The sequence below is a fragment of the Chlamydotis macqueenii genome, chromosome 8 (assembly GCF_036417535.1).
Source record: "Chlamydotis macqueenii isolate bChlMac1 chromosome 8, bChlMac1.mat, whole genome shotgun sequence".
Lineage (NCBI taxonomy): Eukaryota > Metazoa > Chordata > Aves > Otidiformes > Otididae > Chlamydotis > Chlamydotis macqueenii.
Genome location: NC_141563.1, coordinates 36,708,344 through 36,729,678, shown reverse-complemented (window position 1 = coordinate 36,729,678; position 21,335 = coordinate 36,708,344). Strand labels below are relative to the sequence as shown.

Below are 21,335 nucleotides of genomic sequence, written 5' to 3'. Positions count from 1 at the left end.
GTGCGATGGTCCTGAGGAGAGCCGGCGCTTCCTGCCACGCACCGGCAACTCCTGTTTCTCGCTGCACAGAATAAGCCTGTTTTTCGGTGATCAGATCCATATGATGATAATTTTCCCAGTTTATATTAAAATACTTTGAATCTGGTTTGTGTTTGTTTAATTCAAGGTGTGACCCAAAACCTATTATGCCATGTCTGCACTTGGAAAATGTTGGAATTTGGCATATACCTCAGCTTACAGCATAGGGGAGTTGAATATACACAATCCTTGCAAAAGCAACGAAAGAGAGATGCTCTGGCTTCCCTTTGAGCAAAAATTCCCAAGCCCCAAAGACAGGCAACTAGGAAGTCCATTTCCGTGAACGAATGCCCTCTTACAAACAAGAAGCCGCCCCTGCCAGCTGGCAAGCAGCGCATCAGGGCTCCGAGTGAGAAACATTTGTATTTTGTTCATAAAATGTACGTGATGCAGTGTAGCCTCGGTGCGTGTGACGGGACAGGAGGCTGAAGCGGGTTCAAGGCTTTTCCTGAAAACACCTGCCATGTAAATACAGAAAGTTTTAATTACGTGTTGCTGGGTTGATATTTGAGTCATCCCAAAAAAAGCAAAAGGCTTGCTTGAAGAAAATATTTTTAGTTCTTGGGATGTAACTTATGGCAATTACTTCACAATCTCCCGACAACAGGGTGAGCTGCTTGTGTGAGCGATGCGATGCGATGCGATGCGACGGTCGATCCCCTCACACCCGGCAGCCGTACCGCAGGAGGGGGGCTGCCTCCAGGGCCTCCGGAAAGCAGAGCAGAGGTGGCTGTGGTGCTGCAGGGAAAGCCGATGCAGAGCAATAAACACAGACAAGATAGTTTTCAGCTAATCTAGAAGAAACTCAACTGTGGACTTACTTTTCAAAACCAGCTGTTTTGTGGAGTCTTCAATTTATGAGCAATGCGCATTCAAGAACAGAGCAAATGTGATGAAATTAATTTCTAAAGCAATTATTTAAAGTGGTCTTCTTAAACTTCTCAGAGCAGGCAAGGCAAATATTAGAAATATTATCCTTGCTGAGGAGAAAGTTAATGGTACCAACAGGTACCAAAGGGTTCTGACACCTTATTTAAAGAGAGAAACTGTAAGCACAGGAAATAGTGTTTTAGAAGGACACGTCAAATCTCTGCCAGTTAAATACGTTTTAATCTCTCGATACAATTCCCACTGGCTATAGCTAGAACTACAAAGGCTAATTAATACTGCAAATATTTACTGTCTTCACTTGATATTGTCTTCTAATTGTCTGTGTCTGCTCATTGGATGAGTATAAATGCATAAAAGGAAAGTAGGAAATTTTAGTGTACATGAAGGTAAATCTGCAAGGTTTCGAAACGGTAACTTTTATTGGTTATCGCAGCAAACCTCTTAAACTGCTGTTGCTGAAGTTGCCTTCAGTGACACCCATTTCTCTCAGTGTCACGCTTTGAAAAGCAATTTAATGCTAGGGAGAGGTGTCAGATTCACAGGTTTTGAATGCAAAAACGCTCTGTATCTTCAGCAGAGAAACACGTCCCTGCGCTAACTCCATCTCTTGGCAGGACTGCGTCTGGCCTCCGTACGCGGGGTGCTCTGGGCTTATGGCCACGGTCTTCACCACCACCACGATGTAAGAATAATTTTGCTTTCGAGTTAAACACCGCGGCGCTATCGCCTTCCTAACCCTCAAGGCACAACTGGCAGGGCATTTCCGCGCTGGATCTGACGGCGGGTCTGCTGACAGCCATCCCAGGGGACAAATCCCGCGGAGTCGGGGCGCAGCCCTGGCCATCCCACCACTGCGCGCGAAGGCCCGGGCTGGGAAACCCAGAATGTCTGTCTGTGGTTCCATGCTCTTCAGATTATTTTTTTTTTAACCTGTTTTTATAAGGCGGCAAGATGGTGAGGGAGGACAGAGTGAGATATTCAGTAGTTTCATATATTAATGTGCTTTAAGGATGAAAGCATGACTTTGTGAGCGGGTCATGCTTTTTCACAGGCATAGCCGTACGCTGTGTTTAAAACTCATTAAAAACTAACTTTGTTGAAGCCAGCCTGTGTTATTTAATCCTTAAATAAGCTCTACGTACACCCCAGCAGTTTGTTGCCCTTTAACGGCGGATTTATTAAAAGAACATAAGCAAAATGTCTGCGGATTTATTTTTTCCACTTTTTTTTCCCTCAAAATATCCTCGAGGACCAGTGTTTCCTCCCAAGGAGGGCCTGTTCGGGGCAGGCCGTGGCCGCGCTCCTGGGGCGCATGGCGCCTGCCGCCAGACACACGCAGGCCAGACGTTCCGAAAAAAAAAAAAAAAAAAAAAACACGCTTAAAAAAGCGGCTGATGGCGTCAGGACTGATGTCACCGCTGCCGCCAAACCCTCGGCACCCCAGCCCGGCCCCGCCTGCGGTGGTGGCCATGGCGGCGGCGGCCCCCGCACAACGGCGGCGCGGGGCAGGGCGGGAGCTGTAGTGCGGCGGGCGGGAGCGGGCGGCGGCGGGCGCGGGCCGCCTGCCATTCCCGCCGTGCCCTGCGCGGGGGGCGGGAAGGAGAGGGTGTGAGGTTGCCCGGATGTGCCGGGCGCCGGAAGAGAAGCGGGTCTTCTTCGGGGGCCGGCCATCTTGTGCGGCAGCGAGCAGGGCGCGGGGGGCCCGGCAGCATCGGAGGAGGATCCCGCCGACGGGGGGCCATCATGCCCGGACACCTGCAGGAGGGCTTCGGCTGCGTCGTCACCAACCGCTTCGACCAGCTCTTTGATGACGAGTCCGACCCCTTCGAGGTGCTGCGGGCGGCCGAGACCCGGAGGAAAGAGAGCGGCGGCGGCGGCGGGAACCAGGGAGGCGGCGGGGCCCGCGGAGGCCCGGCGGGCGCCCAGACCAACTCCTCCGGCGGGGCCGGCGGCGGCGGCCCGGGCCAGGCGGGAGCCGGCGGCGGCGGCCCCGGCAGCGCGGCCAAGCAGCTGCGTAGGGAGTCCCAAAAGGAGCGCAAGAACCCGCTGCCCCCCTTCGCCGCCTCCTCCGGGGCCCCCGGCGACCGTCGGGAGGAGGGCAGCGGCCAGTCCGGCGCGCCCCTGCGGAAGGAGGGTGAGTGGGGCTGCGGGGGGCTGCGGCGGGGCCCGGCCGCGTCCCGCCGCGCACAAAGGAGGCGGCGGGAAGGAGCGCGGGGTGGGGGAGTGGAGGTTGCGGGGCGGGGGGGGGGGGGGGGGGATCGGGTAGGGCCGAGCCCGCAGCGGCGGCTTCGCACCCACGTGGGGGAGCGCATGGCGGGGCCCGGGAGCCCGCCCGTCCCGTTAACGGCGGCCCCGGGCGGGAGGAGCGGCGGTGCCCAGCCCCACGTGTGTTCCCCCGCGGCCCGGCCCGCTCAAAATGGAGGCGGGCGGGCGGAGGGGGGGCACAGGGTGTCCGTTGCGGCGGGGCACGGAGCGGGGAGAAGGGTAAGGTGGAAGAGAAAAATCCGCGCACCACACGTTAAACTTCAGTTGCGTTTCGTGTGTCTGGCCTGTTTGACAGGGTATCTGGCAGCCCCATGGCTCCTGAAAAGTCGCTTGGGTCGTTTCATAGGGATAGGAATCACGTACGTGTTTTAAAAACAGGTTGTGTGAATTCTCAGCCGTGTTTGCGTGAACCCCTAAGACATCCCACGGGGGAAACTTTGTTGAAAACAGAAATCGAGGTATAAATAGGTTAAAAAGAACGTGCTCTGGGCAAGGTAACTGGTGGGGCGCAGCAGCACGAAGAGGGATAGGTTTTGCGCACGCATGTCGTCCCGTGGCAGGCGCGTCGCGCTGCGCGCCAACTTCAGCGCACGTCAGTTTGGGCAGGATTCTGATTAAATTGGAACCCTTGAGATGCACCGAAGTGTGGTGACAGCAGTTGACGTCTGGGTGAGGTCCAACTGCAGTTGGGCCCTAAACGATCTTTTCAGAAGCGTGGCCAGTTCAGAAGAGCACCGTGCTACCTGAAAGCATCTGTGTACTTTACTGTTGCTGCAGCGCATGGGGTGAAATGATTCTCCACCACCTTTTGTGCTTTTTAAAGAAGAAAAATTGTAATGTGTTAGTTGTAGAAAGTGGGCCTCCCAAATGTTATTTGAAAACACCTTGTGAGAAGCAGAACAACTGTGTTACAATACTCTTCGCCAATGGATTTTTGTTTTTTACTTTAATGCTTGACAGTTGTTTTTTGTTTTTTTTCCCCCCTGTGAGGAATGCAGTAATTTGTCCCGAGTGGCAATTTGCTAAGCCAGCGTCCTCTGGAAGTATTAGTCAGGTACAGAATTATGGTGTTGTCCCGCATGAGGTGTTCCTGAAACGTGGGCAGTGTCTCTGGCCAGCACACGAGAACGCAGAGGGTTTTTGGTGGGGCTAGCAGTCCGTGTTTACTTCCTATTTTTGGCATTTGTTTTCAAGAACAAGCACTACTTCACTGTGAAAAAAGTGTTTAGTGGCTTATTATAGTAGTGAAACAGAGAAAGTCAGGCCTGCTTTTGTAGCAGTGTGGTAAACAAAGTTACTTTCCAGTTTGAGAATGTCTATTTTTTGTGTGGTGCAGCGGTTCTAACGTTATACGGGTGTTTGATGCCGTGGTGTTGACAGAGTTTGTGTCCTGTGTGACTGTATTGCAGTGTAAAATTGTTCCGCTGCTCTGTAAGGGTGCAGATTATTTGGCTGGCGAATTACCAGTTCAAAGCTTTGTGATACGAAGAAATAACTTGTATTTTTGGTTAGGCTTCACCGGGAACCAGGTTTTTCTGAGCGCAGGGTGTTGAACTCGAAATTCAAAAGCCGTGGGTTATTCCTTCCAGTTCTGCAGCATACCTCCTGTGTGACACTGGCCCCTTCCTTCCCTTGCTGAGCTTCGCCTCTTAAAATGAAATGGCCCTCCTTAGTCTGAGAGGCCTTTTCAAAGTAAGTGCTAGCGAGTTTAACCCTTGTGTTTCCTCGGGGAGTAAGGATTACTTAGCAAGCAACGTATGTCATGCAAACGTCGCGTTAAGTACAGCTTGTAAGGTAAGGAAGACATTGTTCATTTGGGTGTGTTGGCTTGGATATCATTACAACTGTAACTTCTTTAGCCCCACCCAAATTTGACATTGCTTGTTAGGCAGGATCTTATTTCTTCAAAAAAAATAATTAAAAACTGGCAGCTTTTAATTTAAAAGATAGCTACAGTTTTTAAGCTAGCCTTGAGGTGGTTTGCTTAATGTCGTGTTTCTTGGTTTTTGTTTGTTTTTTTTTTCCCCCTAAGCATTTTTACAAGAAAATAGTACAACAAAGGAGTAATGTGTTTGTACAGATCTTTCTAAAGAAGAGTAAAGGGGCATTTCACACCAGAGGAAGAAAACCCCTATATTTAAGATTTTTCAGATGTCTTGGTGAAGATGATAATGCCTATTGGGAGTTATTATTTAAAAAAAAAAAAAAACAAACTTGCAGAAGGCATAGAGAGGGGAGGGCAGAAGTGGCATGGTGTATTCTTAAGCTATTTTAAGTAAGTGCATGAGGAGGCGAGTCTTTGTCAGGGAGCGTGTGTTGGACTGCCAGGACTGGTGTGGATGAACACATCCTGTAGTCACTGACCAGTACTGGGATGCAGGTGACACCTGTCTGGGTAAGAGCACACCCTGCCCTGGGGAGTACTGCTGGCCAAAAACGCTTCCAAGGACAGCACAGCAGGATAAAGCGGGGCTCCTGTCACAGGGACTTGGGACCAGCATGGTGATGCTGACTTCGTTTTGGAGCACATCAACGTAAAACCCACTGGTGTTACCAGAAAAACACCTTTCAGAGGGGAAGAAAAAAAAATTTTGCTTACCTTGATCCTTCTTTGAAAGTTGACCTTGTCGTTTCAACACAGACTACTAATGTACTGTGTGCTCTGACAGGTTTTGTTTCCTACAATATTGTAAGAGTGTGCACTCGCACAGAATGCAATTTGGTTGAAATGCTGCATAAAAATGTGAATGAGAAGAGTCAAATGATCTATAGTGACTTCTTTATAAAGATGTAGTTTCTCAGTATCTAGTCATAAAGCTAGAAGAAAAACTTCCAGTTCCAGCTCACCTTCAATATTGCATTGTTTTATGGTGTTAGAGTCAGTATCTCTCCTGGAGCAGCCCACATTCCGTTGATGTGTTTTGCCTAATGTTTCAGGGATAAGGCGTATTGGCAGGAGGCCTGATCAGCAGCAGCAGCAGCAGCAACAGCAGGGTGAAGGCAAGCCTATTGACAGGAGACCGGAGAGACGACCTCCCCGTGAGCGCCGCTTTGACAAACCTGCTGATGAAAAAGGCGAAGGAGGAGAATTTTCTGTTGATAAGTAAGAATTTTGTCTTGCCTGACAGCTTTCCTGGTTTTGATAGGTTTAAAAAAAAAAAAACGCAGCTGATCGAATCAAAATTAAATTTTTGTCAGTCACAAGAAGAGTATATGTCATGCAGAATGTAACACTCTTTCCTTTTCCGTGATTTCGTTTCCAAACTTGGCTCAAGTTGCAGACTGGGAGTGATCTAACATGAAGAGTTCCATTAGTTTTACTGAAAATACGGTTTAAATCAGTAAGATATCCGGCATGTCCCTCTCAGTCTATAGGAGGTAGCTCAGGAAAGGAACTCAAGTATAGCTGTTGCCCGCAGGATGAAATTCACTTGTTGTTACTGCTATTGCTTGAGCCCACACAGCTGACTTCAAGCTGATAAAAGTTTGTAGGTGTTTACACCTTGGCTACAGTGACTTTAAATCTGGAAGTGGTGAAGCCGTCTTGTGTCTAGGCTGGTTTTAAAGTGTCTCGGGTATCGTGAGGGATCCAGGATTCAAATGTTCTGATAGTAATGTTCAGATATTAGAATTCTAGTAGCCAAAGTTAAGATCCTTTTCAAAGTGGCATGAACGTGAGTTAAATTGAAATTGTCATATCAGCTAGTGATGTAACACAATACAAACACTAAATTTTGGAATTTAGTGCCAGAAGATGCAAATGAATGGTAATCCTTCTGAGCATTTGTTTCCAGATTCTAAAATGTGAGCATTATTATATATGGGCTTTTTCAGTGTAATGATTTGACATTGGAAGTAGAGCCTCAGCACACTTACGAATAGCAGTTATCAAAGGAAAAGTAAGTAAATAAAATTCTCAGAACAGAAAAAGAAAGCGTTGAAAACCATACTGTAAATTTGTGGAGGTGAAATATTAAAGTTTAACTGTTCCATGCTAGACCGATTCTTGACCGACCCATGCGTGGACGTGGAGGGCTTGGAAGAGGACGTGGCCGTGGCCGTGGAATGGGCAGAGGAGATGGGTTTGACTCTCGTGGCAAACGTGAATTTGACAGACATAGTGGCAGCGATAGATCGTAAGTCTTTTAACTTTTTCTATCGTTGTTTTGGTTTTTTTGGGGGTTGTTTTTTGTTTTTTTTTGTTCTTTTCTAACTGTTCTTTACAATTAAAACACATTTTAAAATTTGCCTTTGAATTTCTGTATCTGGACACTATAATGTTAACTCAGTTTTGTTAGTTCTGTTTCACATTCGCATTTCAGCGGCCTAAAGCATGAGGACAAGCGTGGTGGCAGTGGATCGCACAACTGGGGAACCGTCAAAGACGAACTAACGTTAGTAATCTGTGTTTACTCAGAAAACTGTTTGCAAAATGTTAATAAATCCTAATTATTACGGCTTGCAAAATGTAAAGATTTAGCTGCCTGTTTTGCCTTTGATTTTTGGTAATTTTTGCTACGCTATTAAAGCAGCCTTTGCAGAATTTAGAAAATTAGTGATTTCTTGTAACATAAGAGGTGGCTTCACTGTTAAAACCAGAATTTGGGGGAAGTTTGGAATCAGGGGAGGGTCTTGAACAATTATTGTACTGAAACCAGAACAATTTAATTTTGACAATTTTGCTCAGGTTAAGCATCCTTTTTTACAAATGTTAAATTGAAACCAATATTTTTAATACCCAAGTTCATTTTGTGTCTCAAGGTACAGCGCGAGACTTTCAGAATGGGTTCTAGCAAGTCTTGGGGAAAACCATTAGGAAGCTGGAAAGCATGGAATTTAAAAGGCATGGCGAGCACCGGCTGTTAATGAAATAGTTCTTTTTAAAGAGGAGCGAGTTGTGTAAATCCCCTATAGAACTTAGTTATTGATCTTATGTGCCTTCAGATAGGGATGAACTTTTTTAAAAACCAGAACTCCAAACTTCATGTAATTGCAGTGAATTGGATCAGTCGGCTGTAACTGAGGAAACGCCAGAGGGAGAGGAACATCCGCCTGCCGATTCTGAAAATAAGTGAGTACCATCCCTCTCAGAGTTCTTTGCTTGCTTCAGAGGTAGTAGTATTTTGCCTGTAGCCTCCAGTATTTATTCCTACTTCTATTTTGCCAAACTCAGATTATATTTTCTTCAGTAGATACGAACTTATCCACAGTGCTGCTGAAAGACTGTCCTTTAAAAAACTGCATGTTTAAAAATCGTTACCCTGAAGCTGTTCGTTAGTGTCATGCGGGCTTTAAACTTAGTTTTTCAAAGCAAGTGTTTAGACTTTGTGACCAGCCTGTAGAAGGAAGGTTGTATCTCTCATTCTCCGACTTCTGTGTGTGCAGGCAGTTTTCAAAGAAGTTAACTTGATTTGCTTCTAATTCCACTTGGACACTGTTACAGAAGAAACTAGTGACTGGGTGAATGACACAGAGTAACTAGAGAAGCAGAATGAGTAGTAGTGATACGTAGAGTTGATGTAAAAATGTGCTACAAATGTTTATGGTAGTGTAGTACCAGAAAATGTTTTATTTTAATGAGGCACGTGCTTTATGGTGAATTCAAACAAAAGTGGCAAACAGGTAAGACAGAATTTTGAAATACTTGTTGCATGAGATTTGCTGTAACTTGATTTCCTCATCAATAACTTTGGTTAGTGGTAAAGAGAGTGCAATTACTGTGTAAAGAATAAGAAATGGATTTAGTTTAACTGAAAAAAAAAACCTAAATGCTATTAGTTCTCCAAGGTTGTGGTGGTCCAAGCTTAAGGTCATCTTGTCTACAGAAGCAGTATGAGAAATTTAAAGGACTTGCAGCTTGAGCGTTGCTCAGAAAATGCAAGCTAGCTAATCCTTAAAAAAAATGTATGTATTGGAAGTCTGGACATATTCAATTTGCTATGTCTGTAGTGTTTCCTGGGTCTTTATTAGTAGCAGTGTCCTGGTGCTTGACCAGATACTGACCCATCCCTGTGCAGATCACTTATCGGCAAAATCCTGCCAGCTATTTTTATGATTTTTCTTCTTCCTCAAATCTGCAGAAAATGTGCACTTTTAGTTTCAGGCGTAACACATCTGTTGTAATCCATCAGTTCTCTTTATCGAAAAGCATCTTGACATAGCTTAGGCTTCACGTTGGCTAGTTCGGTGTGCATCTTTAACCTGAATTTTTCAGCAGCACTGTAGGATGTTTTACTGCAGTGAAATGTGCAGAATGCCAAGGGGTCATGTCTTTGCCTTGAACAAAAAAATGCCGCTGAATATATACCACGTAAAAAATAGTTCTATAGAATGAGAACAAAATTGAAATACAGTAATTTTGATGTAAAACCTCTGCGTTGTTACATCCAAATTAATGACTACAAAATTAAGACCTTTTAAGTTGAGGCTTTCCTGATCTTTTTGCTGCAAGTGCATGGCACTAGTTTTAACAAGCTTCAAAATTGTGGTAAGAATAAGCTCTCTCTCACTGCCTTAACCTGAGAGAGAGCGGTATCTCAAAAACACAGGGGAGAGGGGGAAGCTCCAAACAAGTCTGTCGCAGAAGTTAGGCTTTCATATTTCTAAAGAAAATTATCATTACTGTGGAGCATAGACAGCATGAGTCAGTGTTAATTTTAACATTTTGCTATGCTCACCGTTTAGTTGCTTAAAGCTATCTGGCTATGGTTTTTTTCTTTTTTTCCACTCTCGCTAAAGGGGATGAGTTTTTGTGTGCTTTCTGAGTGGAGGGAGTGGGGGATTTTTAACTGCTAAATATGTGACAAACTTTTTTTAACAACTGCTTTTGAATTTGTTGTATCTAGAATGTGAGTTTTAAGTGATGATCATAATATCCATGAATTTACTACAGAGAGAATGAGGTTGAAGAAGTTAAGGAAGAAGGTCCTAAGGAAATGACCCTGGACGAGTGGAAAGCGATTCAAAGTAAGGATCGTGCGAAAGTTGAGTTCAACATCCGTAAACCAAATGAGGGTGCTGATGGACAATGGAAAAAAGGATTTGTTCTTCACAAGTCAAAGAGCGAGGAGGTAAAGTGATTTTCCATATTTGGTAGTGTCCAGATTGTATAGATTTTTCAACTGATGCCCACTGCTTGGAAGGGAAGCTTCATTATTTGAGATGCTGACCTGTGGCTGAAAGTTTATGAAGCAGGAACAACATTTCTCTTAACAAAACTGAAGTTAATGCAGTAGTGTAAGTCGCCGTTCTTGCTGTGGCTAGTTTTAGCTGTTGATCTGTACCCTTAGGTTGGTGTAGATGGTCTGTGAGATAATCTGGAGATAAGACTGGAGTACTGCTGCATCTGGGCAGGTAACTTTGTAAGGACTGTCTCTTGGTGAGCATTTTAGAAAAAGTTTGTCAATGTACAATTTATTTCTTTGCTTTTTATGCAGTACGTGGATTTATGGTGCTTGCTAAACACAATGTAAAATTGCAGAAATACCGGTCATGCTTTAGACACCTTAATACCTAAACTGTGTATCTTTAAGTTTGTAACATGGGTATCTTCTCATTTTGTAATATTACATAGAAAAGTGACCTTGCAGCTTTTGAGAAGCCAGGTGGTATATATTTGTATGCTCCAGTGAGATTTGGCATGGTTGCTATAGAGTTATTTTAAAATTGTAGTTTCTCAAGCCTGCTCACTTCAGGCATTGTGAAATTTTAATTCCTCTGTTCCAAGATAGTGAGAATGGCAATGAGAGACTTACTCTTTCACTTCAGAAGGGAGGGGAAGTGCTGAGAGCTCCGCTTTCTAACGCGGGGCCGTATTAATCTTTAACACTCCAATATCTTCAGTGGCCCACTGTTGATGGGTGGCCTGTAACTTTGTGTACCCGATGGTTCGGACTCCCTTTGAAGTAACTAGATAGTATGTGGTACTCTGTGTGGTCTTCTGGTGTGTATTTCTGCTTTTTCCTATCTTGTTGGGTTTTTTTTCCTTGTAAGCTGGGGACATAATACAGATGGGAGGCACTGTTCAGTACTTTGCACTGAAAACTCCATTTTTGGTCTCTGTGAACTCAGACTGAGCTTGACTTTGTCGCAATCATGCAATTTTCTTGCTGTGTAAGGTAGTTCAGTTCTTTAAATGATTGTGTGTCATTTTGTTTACCTTACGCTGTTCAGTGTTTGAAGTGTCTGTTAAATACTGCTTTCCCTGGCTTGTGTAGGAAAGGGAAATTGAGTTAGACTTAATGCTGCTGTATATTAAGAGTATGTTTAAACAGGAATGTTTATGTACTTCACCAAGATGTACTGAACTTGTAGTCCTGCAAGTGTGTCAAGAAATACCCCCTGAGCCCCAGTCTCTCCAGAGCAAGTTTATTTGACATTTAGTCAGCTGAAGACAGTATTTTTTTAACATCTCTGCATGTATGGTAGTACAATAAGATGGTGGTACTCTTGAGTCGTTTAAAAGCTGGAAGGATCCATACAGTGTTTTCCAGTTGATAAATAAAGTGGTGGTTAACTCAAAAAAAACCCAAACAAAACCAATGAGAATAACTAATCAAATTATTCCCCCGGAAGAACTGACATAATTAGTAGATTGTTCTATTTGAGAGGTGTAGCTGGTTAACTTCTCTTCGGAGAAGTGAGTCAGATATTTTTAACACTACCACAGAAGAAGCTAGCAGCTCCTTGCTGTATAAGCACAGAAGTGAGATGTTAACAAAGCTGCCTTTAAGTGTAGATGCTTTTAGCCTGCTTTCATTGCATGGACAGAAGACGTGTCTCCCCATTTCACTTATTCGTTGTTCTCTGATCCCCTGGGAAGCAGCACGGAGGTGTTTTTGCTCAGTATTGTAGCAGGGTAGCTCTATAACACAGGCGTTAGGAAAGCCTTTGCTGCAGCTCCTTTGTGAGCAGATTTAGATAGTGGAATATTTAGAAGTTATGAACAAAACCTACCAGTCACCTGCCATTCTTTTTCTGTTTGTCCGCTTGAACATACATATGAGTCATGGAGTTAGGGTTGATGTGAAGTTTCTGTGATTCTTATTGATAAGAAGGGAACTGATGTGTGGAAGTGACTTGGTTTATAGGTAAATTCTGGGTTTCGGCCCTGGATCTTCTGTACTCTTACGGCTGAGAAATCGGAATGTGCCCCAGTAGATTTTCTCAGAAATTCGGATTGAAGCATTGTGATGACCTACCTCCTTCTTGTAGCTTGAGAACTACTGGGAGAATGCCGTAGGAGTCTGTGGGAAAAGGGACTGTGAGGATCTAGCACTGTTCATCTGCCTTAGTCTTGTGAAAGAGCTGTCGTCCTCCTCCCACTTGCGCTCTTCGCGGAGGGTGAAACGCTTGACCCTACCTAAGGTCTTTCCTCTGTTTCACATTTGCTATGCCATTACTAGAAAGTGATACTTTGTGTGAAATGAACTCTTATTACTGTCTCAGATGCTTGCTGGTTTAATACAAAATCCGTGTGTATTGGCAGCCCTCATCTAATGAGACTCTTGCCAGGAGATTGGGTTATGCTGTGAAATAGAGATCCTTACTTTTTTCCTTCTCCATAAGCTAGTTCAGTGGCTTGAGTCTTTTAAGTTCTGCTGGTGCAGCTGAACAAAAAATGAGAAGGAGTTACGTTGTGGAGAGATCTTAAAATTTGTTCAGAAAGTTGGATGCAGGTCTCCTGGAAAGTTTGATACACTCTAGTAGATCGGTTCGTATTCTGTGTTGCTGTGCCACGCCATGCCTCTTTCCTTTGCCTTCAGACTTTCTTGCTAATCTAACCGCTTCCTTAGAGGAGGTTACAGTGGGAGACTGAGAAACATGTTTTCGAAAATCGTAGTTCATCTTCTCGGAATTTGGAGGAATGACTCTTGAGGCTGTGCAGAAGCCTTTTCTCATTAACAGAAATCTTAAACATCCTGCCCTCTTACCTGTCTAGTTCTGTACGCAGTGTGCCTGATGCACTGAGGTGCTAGAGATCAGCCTGCATGCGTGGTCTCTTCTATGGTTTCCAGCAGCTTGTGTTGAACTCTTGTGGTGTCGAGCTGAGATTTCTCATGTCTCCATGCCTGTGGCGTAGTCCATCCTCTAGTCTTTCTGGATGCTTGCACAGCTCAGTTGATCTCATCCTTTTGCCGCTTCACGTGCTCAGTGACATCTGTATTCGGCAAGTTCATGTGACCTTATTACCTGTTGTTTCTGTATGTAGTTGAGTCTCATTTCTTCCTTTTGTTTTCTCCCTTTGTTCCTTTTGTCACTTTGGCGTGGACACGCAACTTTCATCAGACAAAGGCGATGACAGAAATGCAGGGGAGTCTGCTGGAGTCAAATGAGGTACTGATCCTTTATATCTAACTGGTAATACCTGTATTTTGATATGAGCCCCTTCTGAAATGAAGGTCTGGATATTAAGAAGTCACAAAAGTAGAGAATACAATTAGATATAATATGGAGCTCTTCTGTCCATGCCTGTTGTCTAACTGCACACCACGTAGGACCCTTCATAATTAGTACCCTTGCTCCTAATTGAGCCGAATTCAAACCCTATCATAAACACTTCTGTCACGAGTCTCTTTATGTTCTGTTGTTGCTGCTGTTTTCCCATCTCTCGCTGTCTGCTTTGGCTCCCTTTCCGTTAGTAGCTTGTTCTTAATTTGTGACAGCCTTCCCCAGGACCCTTACGTGCAGCAGTGCCTTTGAGAAGCTGTCGGCTCTTAGATGAGTGCACTGTTGAGAGTTGCCAGTACATACAAATGACATGCTTTCCAAGGTGATTCCGAATAAGCGATTCGTGTGGTATGTCTGACTGTTGTCACATAAGTGACAGAAGAGGATGAGGAGAGTACGCCGAGTCTTTTCTTGGTGTTTTAAGTTAGCTTTAGTTCCTTTGGATAGAGAAATCATTGGGCTATGTGTAGAATTTGCTATCTGTTGGTTTAATGGTTAAACCAAAGATACGTTGTAAAAATACAGTTTTTGGTAGACTGCGGTGTTTCTTTTTTCTTTTTTTTTTTCTTTAAGCAAGAACAGCATAGGGAAGGAAATACACAGAATTATTATACAAATCCTCTGATACTACCTCTCACAAAAGAGAATGTCCTGTGACTACCAATAAGCTGGAAATACCTCAGTACCCTACAGTGATAAAACTGTAGATAAAATACTAAATAGTAATAAAGGAATCAAAACCATAACAAAAGGTGTTGTGTACTGCTTTACACATTGCTGATGGACTCACATTTAAGTAGTGCCGTGCTAGGCTGACATGTGGAATGAATTTTCTTGGAAAAATAACTGCTTGGGCTAACTTTGTGAGTTTGGGAAAGAGATCTCTGAGGGAAGACTGTACAATTCAAATCTGTGAAATCAGGAGTGGGGTGGGGCCCAGTTCTTACGTGGAATACATCACGGTGAAATATGTTTGGAATAAAGCAGCATGGAGGGGTATTTCTCATTGTTCCTAATTAAATTGCAGTGCCCTCCACTGCAGGACATCGTGGAGGCCAAATGTAGTTAGGTTGGTGAGGGAGAAGACTCTTCATGGCTCTGTACTGCGCTTGTGACTGACTCGAGGAATCCTTGAAAGCAGCTTTCAGCCTTTTGAGTACAGGCCTCTGTGTATCTGTTGACTGCCTTAGGAAGAATCCACAAATGGTAATTAAAGGGTATAGGGCTTAATTGCACAATATATTGCCTTTGAAAGTCAGCATATTGTGTAATTACACCACAAGAAAAGTAAGTTATGGTCAGAGGGCTTAAGCTTGCACATGCCACTTCTGTAGGAAAAACCAAGCAAACTGAAAATGACTGTGCCAGAGGTTAGGGGCTTGTAGGAAAGGAAAGCATTATAGTTTGTCACGTTTCCAAAACATCATGGTTGGGCCTTGTTAAGGGGCAGAGTGCTGGACTAGATAAACCCTTGGTCTGGTCCAGTGTGGTCAGTTTTGCGTTTTGTGTGTCATCGTAGGTGTCACAAACCAACTTAGCACATGGGAAAAGTATTTGTACAAAACAGGAAAAATAATTACTTTAAAAACACTTTGTTGTTTTGTTTGTTTTTTTTTTTTTTTCTTTTTTTTTTTGTTCGGTGTGTAAAAATTTAACATCTGTGAATGTGCTGAATAGTAGCATTTGTGGTGCTAGACGTTACTCTTTGGTGTGTCCCTTGCTCCTCAAGGCTGAGGTTTCTCCCTGTGAATGCACTGGGAACCAGCCTGCTGTAAGAGAATGTTCTGTCACGGCGAAGGTGGCGAGAGTAGTGTTTTTTCAGTGTAATTGGTGAGACTGGTTCTCTGTTTCAGCATTAATGTTTTGGCTACTTCGGTTATATCGTGTATGAACTGTTTATGCCTCGTTCGCCGTTTGTTGTGGCTAACACAAACTGATAAGGGATTCTCACCGTCTTCCTTGTTTTAAATATTTATACAGGGCTAAGCAAATAAGAAAGTGTAAAGTACTCATTGAGCAGAATAAAGATGGGTTACCAAATGGGTGTTTAAAAAGAGTGAAATGAATTGATAGACCTGGAAGATTTCTCAGGGTACAAAGTGAGAAGAGAAATACTAGAAAACGACGTTCTGCACTGGCTTGGTGATAGTCAGCTTGGTCTCAGATAAGCCTAAACATGTTCCTCTGAAGGAACTCCAGAGCTTCCCCGAGTTATGTTGGAAATGCAAAATACCTTCATTTGCTCAAGTGCTTAGCAAAACCACCCGTATGTGGTTTTGTTGTCCGCATAAGAGGTGTAACTTGATTCCTAACAACTCCTGCACTACTTTTTAACTTGAGTCAATCAATCCGTCATCAGTTTGGGAGTGCGTTTGGAGGTGAACACATACGCTGTGGTGGTAAGAGTGCAACTACAGATGAAAAGGTTTCTTTGGTGGTTTTCCTTACTGATGGAGAAACACTCCTTTCAGGCTCATGCTGAGGACTCTGTAATGGATCATCACTTCCGCAAGCCAGCAAACGATATTACATCCCAGCTGGAGATCAACTTTGGAGACCTTGGCCGCCCCGGACGCGGTGGCAGAGGGGGACGAGGTGGCCGAGGGCGTGGTGGCAGGGCCAGCCGTGGAGGCAGAACTGACAAGGTAAGTAGCTATAGCTTGCATCTACAAAGGAGTTTAGTTTCAGTTATTACTAGGATTTTCGTACAGATAGTTTTAGGTGTCTTCCTTATTTCTGAGGAAGTTGCTCTGTCAACAAACACGGCATTTTAAAAACAAGTGAAATGTCTATTCTTACAAGTTTATTTTAGGTTGCTGTTAGGGCAAAAGGATGAACGTTTTAGCAGTGTTCTTATTAAACACAAAAAAAAAGTGTCCATCTTTGAAGGCCATATCTAAACCCCTGAAAGTGACCCTTCAGTCTGGACAGATCTGAATGAGATGCTTCTGTGTGTGCCAGAGCAGAACCACGAGTGTTAGAGCAGTTGTTTTCAGACACAGTCAGGGCAGTGTATCTCCACTGTGACCTGTTGGGGGTGAAAGACTGGTTTTACGACTGCATGTCATACCTTGAATTAGAGGAGTTCAGAGTTTTCATGGAAATAGGACTCTTACTGGGGTGGGTTTTTTTTCTAATCTGTGGTAATTTTTTTCCCTCCTCTAGTCCTGAAGCCCTAAGGAAATAACTCAGGACTAAGTACTGAATGGGAGCTGGGGAGAGAACACAAAGCTGAAGTACCGCAGTATAGCTACAGTAAAGATTTTGTTTAATATGGATCACTTATTGGGCTTAAATGTATCTAATCAAACTGCTACTCACTGGAAAATGAGTTCAGTCTGTGTGGTGTGGCTTTCTTCACATAGACCAGAGTTGCTCATTTCTGTCTCTGGTAGGACACTTTTACCCTGGATCACTTCAAGTTTTAGGCTTTCTAGTTGGAAAACTCTCTCCTGATATCAATATAAGAATATTTTACAGAACTGAAATTAAATGGTGGTGGTGTTTGCTATTGAGTTGTTTCACTAATATGACATCTTGTTTCTTCAAGAATGCTGTCATAAAGTAGTTAAAAACTTTTCTGCAGCCTATTTTACCTTGACTTTGTTTATTCCCTTCCAGTTGGTTAAGGAGTTTGACGTGATCCACACACCCAACCAGGTTGGTGATCTCTAGCCACTTACGTTACCTGTGAACAGGGCCCTCCTGTTGCGGGGACTCTGACTCCCCCCCTGCAGTGCATTGGCTTTTTTTGGCTTGCGTTCTGCTTTTGTGTAATGAGCAGCTGAAGATACTAACGCTGGAGGCTTAAGGCCCTGCTGTTACTTTTTAAACTCTGGTTTGTGGGCTGGGTACTTCTGCAGTGTCTGTCTTGTCTATAGATGTTAATCCAGCTTTATTGGAATGCTTTAAAGATATCTGTTTCTCTTGATAAATGGCCACGTTTACAGGAAATTCCACTCTCCTGGCTCTTCCTCTCTTCTGCATCCCTCATACTCAAAGTGAAATGTATTTTAAAATACTTAATTTCTGCATTTTATTGCCGCACTGGTTTTTGTGTGGTACAAAGCCTTTTAAAAAAAACTCAGTTAGGGAAGTACTGAGGAGACTCTTGTTTAATGTATATGAATTTTTAGGGCCAGGTTGGCTTGCAGAATTTTTTAATCGCAACTAGTTTGCGACTAGGGTAACATTAAACACGTGAAACTTCATTTGTGCTATGAATGGGCCTTTTCTGTAACATTTCAGTGATGTCCCGCAGTAAGAATTGATGGTTTTGTGCTGGTAGAATAGCATAAGTTGACATGTAGGGATCGCTTTAAGAATGAAAAAGAGATGTAACCTTATGTGATAATCGTGTGCAAACATGGGGACAGAGGCATAACCCTGTCCCTGTGCCCGCTGGCTGAGCCCTGGCCAGCAAGTGCCCGCAGCTGAGCGGCACTGCCATCTCGCACGCACTGAGCCGTGTCCGCCGAGTCCTTCCCTTCGCCAGGCGGTGTGGGAGGAGTTAGGAGCTGGTAGGGCTCGATGCTGCTGAAGGTAATAACTTTTGATGTTTCTCTTTCAGTCAAGTGCTTCTGCTCCTGATGTAGATGACCCAGAGGCTTTCCCAGCTCTGTCCTAAACTGGATGTCATAAGCCAACCCTGCCCTCGTCGGGCCTTCCTCTCCGAGGCTTGCATGCTTAAGGATCCTAAACAACTAAGAAATTTAAAAAAAAAAAAAGGAGACTGTCATTCATACCATTCACACCTAAAGACTGAATTTTATCTGTTTTGAAAATGAACTTCTCTCGCTACACAGAAGCAACAATATGGTAGTCAGTTTTGTATTTAGAAATGTAATGGTAGCAGGGATGTTTTCATAATTTTTTCAGAGATTATGCATTCTTCATGGATACTTTTTTGTATTGCTGCTTGAAAATATGCGTTTCCAAACTTGAAATATAGGTGTGAACAGTGTGTACCAGTTAAAAGCTTTCACTTCATTTGTGGTTTTTTTTTTATTCAGGATTTTAGACGTTTCCCCAAACTACAAACTGGGTTTTAATTATTGCACACTATTTCCGTTTCCTTAATTCCTACTTAGCAGATTTTTATCAGCCCATGGTCTTTTGGAATGTGAAACTTTAATTTGGCAGAGTGTTAGTGCGGTATGGAATACTAACTCCTGGAATACTTTAGTTTTAATGCTTAATTTCAGACTTGGAAAAACAGTCATTTTTCATCTATGTTTGGTAGTTTGTTTACGCAAGATCTTTATACAAAATGGATACCAGATACTTGAAGAAGATTCAAAGCACATTGGTTTATAGCTAAATACCTGTGTATTGATCCAGCAATCTCTGTGAATAATTGGTCTGAACAGTTTTTTAAAAATTAATGTATGACACCTTTCACTTGCCCTTTTTACCTTTATTCCCTCCTCTTCCCTTCAACAGAACAAGATACTTTGCTGGCAAAAAAAAAAAAAAGAGTTTTTAAATTACCTATGCTTTTTCTTTGAGAGGGTCCCCTGTAGATTGGAGTCACCTTTCCTGTTGCTGGAGCTGGGAGGCATGGGGGAAGGTGGTAGCTGTTGCTCCGGCAGTCTGTCTGGACTCCGGCTGGGAGGTGGAATGGAGCAGCGCCGTCTGTTGGCGTGAGTACATCGGTACCTGGTGCATGGAGGGCGCTGCTCCAACAGGGCCAGGCCTTCACGAGAAGAAACCACCGGCCTTGGCTCGGCCTGGCAGCTGGGAGCTCTGCCTTACCCTTTCAGATGGGTACCTGGCAGCCTGTGCGCGATGCAACAAAAAGACGCAAACCAAAAACCCAACACTTAATCTCTCCGTCAAAATTCTGTTCTGGACTTGTGCAGTGTTCGAGATGTGATCGCTAGCTGACAAATGAATGTTTTTCAGAGTGCCATTGTAAGAAACCCTTTCTGCCGCCATAGGAATTTGCCATAGGTTTAATTTAATCCCTGCAAATGGATTTACCACTTCAGTACACAAAAGGAGTTGAGAAAATGACTAATAAAGAGGGTTTCTTAGGGTTTTTATCTGCAGCATTTGTTAGGAGACTAGAAACAGGTTTCTCATTTTATTTGGTGTTTTACACTTTGGACAGCTTATGACATATTTGTAGTTTCTTAGCTAGGTAGATAGAAAACAAAAGGTAACGCCCTATTTTTTTAAAAGCTGTACAGGACAGGCAAAAAGTATTGGAGACCTTTGAATATGAAATATCAAACTCCTTAACTGTGGTGTTTTGCTGGCTTGCTTTATCTGAACTATTTTCTACAGAAGTTTTTTTTGTTGTTGTAAACCACTGTTAATATCATTGGATTAGACTTCTTAGTGCAGTCACCTATAGTTTGAAGTTCCAGGCTGTGAGAAGGAGGCAAGTTTTCAAACAGTGGATGGTGAGATCTCATTTCTCCTGACTCTAAGCAGACCTTACGCAGGTGCTCAGCGCGGGGGCTGCCGCAGGTCCAGCACTGAGTTGTTCCTCTTTCCCTTTGTGGTTTGGTAGAATGTGTTGCAGTTTCAGCATTAGGGACGCCTTGGGTCGTACAATTAAACAGATGCCTTTGATATGCAGAAACGCATTGCAGAAGAGCTTTCTCTGTAACATAAACCTTCCTCCCCTTGCGCAAACTGTATATTTGCTCTTTCAGTTGCCACTCGGCTTTTTTTCCAGATGGCTTCTGGGCCGGCCAGCAGGCGTTCGGGGCTCTGCTAGCCAGACTCGGTCAGAAGCTTTCCCTTCTCCTGCTTCAGAGCTTAGAGCAGTTTCCCGAACGGCATGTCACGTACGATTTTCTAGACAGCTTGTACTTACAACTGGTCTGTCTGCTGTTCTGATAGATGTAAATTTGCCTCTTTCACTCCATTTGTGTCAAGAACTAAAACTGTGAACATATATCTTTAATATTGGTGGGTGTTAACTGAAATAAAGGTTTATTTTCATGCTCTTTTAAAAATGTCATGAAAACACGTGGAGGTGAAACCGCTTAGATTAATAGCGTCTCATCTAGGTTCTGCCCCAAGAGGTCCAGTCTGCCTGTGGCGATGGTGCCCAGGCGTTTCCATTGCCAGAAGCGGACTTTGCCTTGGGAAAATGTCTCCCAAGTAGCTTATTTACGATTAATGAGCTTGCTTTTTAGTCACACTTTCTGTCCTCTTGCTTGCTGCTTTTGCTGTCATGTCAAATCCAGAGGACTAGACCTTTTCCATTTGAAAAAGATGGTCAGCAGAGAAAGTTGGAGAGAAACAGAGAAGCACATGGTGCAAATTGGCTTTTGAATGCTAACGATGGCAAGGTTTGAGCATGAAAGTTTATCTTACAGATCAAATGCTGCTGGTGCTGGGAGGGAATGAGACTGATTAACAAATGCAAGCATTAGCCGCGTGGGAAAGGACATAAATTATTTGGAAACATCCAAAGTCAGTGTGAATATATGCTGTTTGCAGTCTGAGGAGTTAAAACCACTCTTATCTGTAATGACTCTGCCCATGGAGATTGGTTTGCATAGCCACACCTCTTTGTTTTAATAAACGCAGGACATATGCCTAAAGCTGACACTTCCAGCATTTGCTAACCTGCGTCTTTTCTAAAAATAACTAAAGGGACCATGTCACCTTCATTTTGTGCTCCTGGTCTGGTC

The 21,335-nt window shown here is 43.7% G+C and overlaps 1 protein-coding gene across 4 annotated transcripts; it reads left to right on the top strand.

Moving 5' to 3' along the window:
- Nucleotides 1-2,610: 2,610 nt before the first annotated feature.
- On the top strand, nucleotides 2,611-21,258 carry SERBP1 (SERPINE1 mRNA binding protein 1). 4 transcript variants are annotated; one of them, XM_086754082.1, is made up of 10 exons: nucleotides 2,611-3,103; nucleotides 6,172-6,337; nucleotides 7,233-7,370; nucleotides 7,557-7,628; nucleotides 8,231-8,305; nucleotides 10,127-10,304; nucleotides 13,522-13,569; nucleotides 16,155-16,328; nucleotides 17,305-17,343; nucleotides 18,254-21,258. In XM_086754082.1, the coding sequence occupies exons 1-10, from the start codon at nucleotides 2,713-2,715 to the stop codon at nucleotides 18,308-18,310; spliced, it is 1,338 nt and encodes a 445-aa protein (XP_086610208.1). In that variant the 5' UTR covers nucleotides 2,611-2,712; the 3' UTR covers nucleotides 18,311-21,258. The 4 variants fall into 4 exon arrangements, with proteins under 4 accessions (XP_086610208.1, XP_086610207.1, XP_086610210.1 ...); XM_086754081.1 differs by having other exon boundaries at nucleotides 7,533-7,628; XM_086754084.1 differs by lacking the exon at nucleotides 13,522-13,569 and having other exon boundaries at nucleotides 2,613-3,103.
- The last annotated feature ends 77 nt before the right edge of the window (nucleotides 21,259-21,335 follow it).